This window comes from Frankliniella occidentalis, unplaced genomic scaffold, assembly GCF_000697945.3.
Source record: "Frankliniella occidentalis isolate FOCC.00 unplaced genomic scaffold, Focc_3.1 Scaffold464, whole genome shotgun sequence".
NCBI lineage: Eukaryota > Metazoa > Arthropoda > Insecta > Thysanoptera > Thripidae > Frankliniella > Frankliniella occidentalis.
The window spans coordinates 2048-7934 of record NW_026267582.1 but is presented as its reverse complement, the minus strand read 5'-3'; the positions used below and the strand labels follow the sequence as shown (position 1 = coordinate 7934).

Genomic DNA, 5887 nt, shown 5'->3' with positions numbered 1-5887 from the left:
AGCAGGGTTGTTAACGATACAAAAAAAAAGTAACGCGTTACGTTACGATAATTTTTGGACTGAGTTATCGTATCGCGTTACGATACACGTCTGATCAAAAAAGTAACGCGTTACGTTACGTGTATCGTCGTAACGTCGTTACGATACAGTCTCAAACAGAAAAAAAAGCTTTTAAAAAAGGAAATTAGTGTGGCGGTATTAAAAGACTAAGAATCATGAAAATAATGAGTTTTATTGTAGAAATTAAATACATTGAATTTGTATCAAAAATTTAGCTAAATCTTATAGCTAAGGGTTTTAAACTACATCCAGTAATCAAAATTAGCCTTGAGCATAACCTCGTCTCGAAAAGTCTTATCTGCGAGCTGAGTACGTTTGCATGAAAAATTATTACCACAAATCGAAAAGAATCTCTCGACTCCGCCACTTGATGGCAGTGCAGTGTTGTACCTTAGAAATAGCTTGGAGAGACGGGGAAATTCTCGTTTACCATTAGCCCCTTTAGCGAAGCATGATTTTACGGCGTCTCGTCTAGGGCCTGTGGAGAAGTATCTCTCCACCTCTTGCTCCGCCGTTTCGGCTGTCCCTTCAGCTGCGGGCTCAACAGAATCAAACTCAAAGAAGGAGTCGTCCGAGCCCACATCCATTGCGGCCGGTGTGTCGACCGCCTCCGCGTCCGCGTCGTCCTCTTGTGTGGGGTCCGCTTCACCTTCACCAGCGTCAGCAACAGTGTCCTTTTAGAAAATTAAGGATATCATAAGTAAAGCGGATATGCACGTCCTCACGAAAGTGAAAGAATAAACTCAGTTGTCGCTTTGTGAAATAATTCCCACCGTTACCTGTGCCTGAGAACCAGCGTTATCGTCGTCCTCCACAGAGAGTGAGGAAGCCTTCTCGATGAGGACCTTCTTGAGGTTCTGGCGCATCACGGGGTCCTTCTGCCAGTTGAGTTTAAATTGAGGGAGGAGGGCTGCTGCGAGCTGGAGGTCCTCCTGCTCCAAATACTGTTGGAACCTTCTTGGCCCGCGGATGGCAGTAATCAGCGTCCGCGCCAGGACGTCGCAGTAACGCAGGTCTTTTCCGTTCATCTTGCGTCGCATGGTCAGTTGGGCCTCCAAACGCAGGATAGTAGGAATTATGTAGCCTACGTACATATCTTTGTCACGTTGCAAGATGTCTAATGCCGCCGCCACGGGGTGCATCACCCATACATATTCTCTCAAAAATTTTATCTCACTTTGAGTGAGTCGGTCTAAACCCGCTTTGTCCAGAGTAGTATTAAATTTGTCTTCATCGGCATCAATAAGGGAAATAATCTACAAAAATCAAAAATGGCATTTGTAAGGTTTTAGGAATAAAAAAGCATTGTTTGGACCAAACCATTGGTGCGATGGCAACTGGTGATAAAATTACCTGCGACTTTGCGTCAAACACTGAGTTCCACCTCGTATCCCCGGGCACCTGGAGCTTGACACCTAGGCCATCCTTGATTGCATCGGCAACAAGGTCAGACCTATTTTGCCGTCGCCACCATACTTTGAGCTTGTCGTAGGTAGACTCGTGGATTTTCTTGTATGCTACGTTGGCGTCAAGGGCTGCTTTGACGTCCTGTGTGGCTACGAGGTTAAGTATGTGAGACGCACATCTCTGATGCGCCGGTAGCACGGTGCCATCGTCGTCGGTGTCGGCAAAATCTAAAGCTTCATCCACGGAAACCGGAACGTAATCGTCTTCCTCATCCTCTCCTTCAACCCCGTCCTCATCCTCGTCCTCGTCCTCTGAACCGCCGTCCAAGTCGTCAAAGATAGAGCCTTTAAAAATATTAATACGTTAAAATTAGCTACAGAAAATAAAGGTGAACCAGTATTCGAACCCGCAGCTTTTTTACCTGTGTCTGGATTGTCGCGTTGTTTTGCTCCATACACTCGAAACGCCTTTTTAAAATTGGAGGCACTATCAGTGGTTGTCTTGGTCACTTTTCCAGAGATGTTAAATTGATTATGGGCCTTGGAGATTGCCACCGCCAACTTATCGTGTGTATGATGCCCCTTCAGACGCTCCAGGGCCAGTGCGGCTACTTTCCTTTCAAGAGTGTCGGGGTCGAGCCACGAGACGGTCATGCCCAGAAAGCCCCGCCGGTGCTTTGACCATCCGTCGGCGGTCGTGGAGATATACTGCACGGAGTCAAATTGCTTCTTTAGATTTGTTTCCATCTTATCGACGTGCTTCGACAGTCTGCCCTTAAATGTCTGGCGGCATCCAACTCGAACTGTGGATGGACAGCCGAGAAGGACCGCTTCTTTAAAGAACGGGGAATCGACGATGCGGTGCGGGAGCGCCTCGCGAATCACAAGCCGGTCAGTCACACGGTCAACATCGGCTTGAGTAATTTTCCTTTTCTTGAAGAAATCCGTGGCATTTGGGCCGCTCTGATCAGTAGCCTTACGCTTGGTTCCTCCGTGTCCTTTGCTTACATTTAGAGACTTCAGTCGGTCTTCCGACCAGCCATGGACTCTCTGCAAAGAAAGAAACAAATAAAAATTGAGGTTAGGTGACCGCAGCGCAGAGCGCGGGTGAGTCGTCGTCGCAGCGTTTGCTCGCTCGGCGCGCCGCGCCGGCCGCCGCGCTGCCCGTCCCGTGCGGGTGCCGTGCGACGAGCTCGTCCCACGGCACCGACATGGACATGACAAAGTGAGGTTAGGTTGACGCGAGCCGGTGCGGGAACTAACGTTCATTAGTAAACGGCGCAACGAATGGCAGACTAGTCGTCTACTTTCAGTTAGTACAGGATTGAATACATCTACTTACAGCAAGGTGTAACTTGAGATTGGCGAAGGTTGAAGTGTTGAACGCTACAAGCTTGGCATTTGCGGGGCACAGCTTGCACCGGCAATCTGCATTTTGCTTTTCTCGTTCTCTTACAAAGAAAAAGTATTCATTGAATGCAGCCCAAGGCATTTCTCCCCCAGCCTCAGTTTGATCTTGCTCATCTCCCATTATTACTCGTGACGCACAACAACAACACAATTTTAAACCGGCACGCAGCTATCTTGTCTCGCTCGACGACTCGACGACAGGTCTAGTGATGTCTGTTGTCACACGGAGCACGGAGCTCGACGCGACGCACAGGGAGGGGGCGTGTCCGCTCCGCTCCGCTGTGCCGAACTCCCGTGTTGCACTCGGCTGGGCTCGGGGCATAGCACCTCGGCTTGGCAAATGGGCATTTGCTCTGCTGACCTGCATGGCAAAGTGTGATTTTCTTTCCGACTATAAAATCTTTTGTATCGTATCGAACGTTACGACGTTACGAGGTTCTCCGTATCGTATCGCGTTACAATACACCGTTGGTCGAAAAAGTAACGCGTTACGATATCGATACAAATATCGTATCGATATCGTCGTATCGTCGTTACACGATAAAATATCGTTAACAACCCTGGTAGTCAGCCAGCCATTGCAATGCCTCCTCTTTGCTGCGTAGGTTCACCCTGAGCAGCGCTGTACACATCTCACCACGGTTCATGTTCTCAATTTTTGGGTAAGGGTGTGCTTGCTTGATCTAATGCGACAACCAAGTGCTCATACTCTGGAAGGGTGGCCTAAAAACAAAGAAGACAAATAATGTCATCACCCTCATTTCTTGAAAAACAATAAATGATGTATGTTAGATAAAAATCAGATACCTGAAAAGACTTCTGAGAACTATTGGGTCCTGGACAATTTAACATTAAAACAATAAATTACAAACATAGTACAAAATGATGCATTGACAGAAAAGTTCATCAGGCAAAGATACTCACTTGAAACTCATTAGTATTAGCATTATTAGAAATGACCATATTAGAGCTACCCGCAGCAGTTGAAACCCAACATTCATACAATCAATACACACACTTTAGACAATAATATTTCAGAGTGAAAGGAAGCAGTATCATAGTATGAAATCAAGATGAAGCTTAAACTATACCTAATTGAAAAAGAATATTATGCCTTGACGATAAGAAATGTATTCCGGTTGTACGACTGGTTCAGCGCCGCGGTCCTGACGGATGGCAGCGTTCATATTATTGTCTGCAGAATGATACAAGCCTTAGCGCCTGTATATTTTGAATTTGCTTTTGGAGCTGGACTGTCTCGCACTGTTACAAAAAACCACAGTAATAGGTACAGGAAACTATTGGTCATACACTTGCCTAACATGTCTGTGGTCAAACCGTACCTCCTACAGAATAGGTACAGGATGCACCGTACCAAAACCGTACATCATGCAGAAAATAGGTACTGGAGCACCGTATCAAAACTGTACTCATGACTTTGCTGTACCCTTACAGTATATCTACAAGTGCCGTTTGTAATTTTTTGTATGAGGATTGGGTCGGGAGTTGACGGCCAACTTCAGAGTTCAAAAATAGTTGCATCCCTAGGAACTGAGACTGGCAGGGCGCTGCCCGGCTGGATTGCGGCACCTCTGGCGTATGACTTATCTGGCGTGATGTATCATCAGCGAGAGCTAACTAGCGAGTCAATCGCCAGGCCAGTGAGGCTCTGGGTATGGTACAGGATAAAGATGTTGTTTTTGGACTACGGTTTGCCTGTAGTGTATCCTATACGGCAAAATATGGCATACGGTTCCGTATTGTGACAAACCGTAGACAAAATACTGTAGTATCTGCTGTAGTTGGGTACGGTATTTTTAACAGTGCGGTACCGGCCTACTGGCCAGTCTTTTAGACGAAATGTGATATTTGGTCGAGTGAACTGAAACAAATGTGGCGGACGTTCCTAGTTTCTTTAAATGTTGACAGTTCTCTTGTCGAAGAGCACTGTTCACCACATTGACATGCAGCCTGCCAATGATTCCATTGTAGAACTCTAAAATGTATGCTAAACAGTACTGATCTTCAAACATTGCAGACGAAAAAGTCCTCACCCAATATACTGACATACCATACCATTACTAAAGTAACATTACAAAATTTTTTACTACTGTTAATTAACTCTCTGTTCTGGCATGAGACAGTTTGTTATGGAATATTAACTAAACCACTATCATTGTTTTAACTTGTTCTTTCTAATTTACAGTTGATTACGCGCACCAACATCCACGAAAATGGTGAGTATTTACCTATATTTTCTCTTTGGTGGTATAAAGGAGTATTGTTCTTACTCAATTCTTACCACCTATATGTTCCTGTTTCCTTTTGCTATGATTACATGACAACAAAAGAGAGTTGTTTTTTTAAATTTATTCATCCCTTTCTACAGGATGATGATGAAGCCGGTTCATCTGGGGCTGACTCACCATCAGCGGTAATGTAGCAAATTATCTCGTCCCTTTGAATATCAACCAGCTTGGGAAACAGTTATGCATATATGTAATTACTTTTTCATTTTAGAGTGACGGAAATAAGCGGCCAAAACTTGACCCTTACCTATGTGACTTAAACAAAGGTGCTCCAGTTGTCAAGTTCAAAAAACCTATGACTGGCTCTGAGAAACTCTCTCACGAGTATATTACATATCATACAGGTCATGCGCTCATGACGGTTATTGAACCTTTTGTTGATCTAGCATCACAAGATATATCTCTTACATTGCAAGTGGGATCGGTGCACATGACAATTAGCAGTGAAGAATTCAAGAAATTCCAAGAATCCAAAATGCAGCCAGCAGTGAAAATCCTGTCTGCTCGATACAAAGGTGGCGGTTTGATGGCATGTGACGTAACATTTGTAGATAGGATTAATGTGCCCCCTTGAATTGCTACCATCAATGTTTTTTTGTGTATTTCTGGCAGCCCGAGGTGACGGAATCTTCGAACAAAGTATTTCTCAACTTCAGAAAAGTCAAAGTAGAGTATGACTATCCTGAAAATGTGAAAGAAGTC

General features: G+C 45.0%; 1 protein-coding gene across 1 annotated transcript; it reads right to left on the bottom strand.

Moving 5' to 3' along the window:
* Nucleotides 1-302: 302 nt before the first annotated feature.
* On the bottom strand, nt 303-2997 carry LOC127751404 (uncharacterized). The gene is made up of 6 exons (XM_052274916.1): nt 2809-2997; nt 1889-2516; nt 1414-1811; nt 840-1316; nt 491-734; nt 303-358 (listed from the first exon to the last, which is right to left on the bottom strand). Exons 1-6 carry the CDS (start codon nt 2995-2997, stop codon nt 303-305), a joined length of 1992 nt encoding a protein of 663 aa, XP_052130876.1.
* Between the last annotated feature and the right edge of the window lie 2890 nt (nt 2998-5887).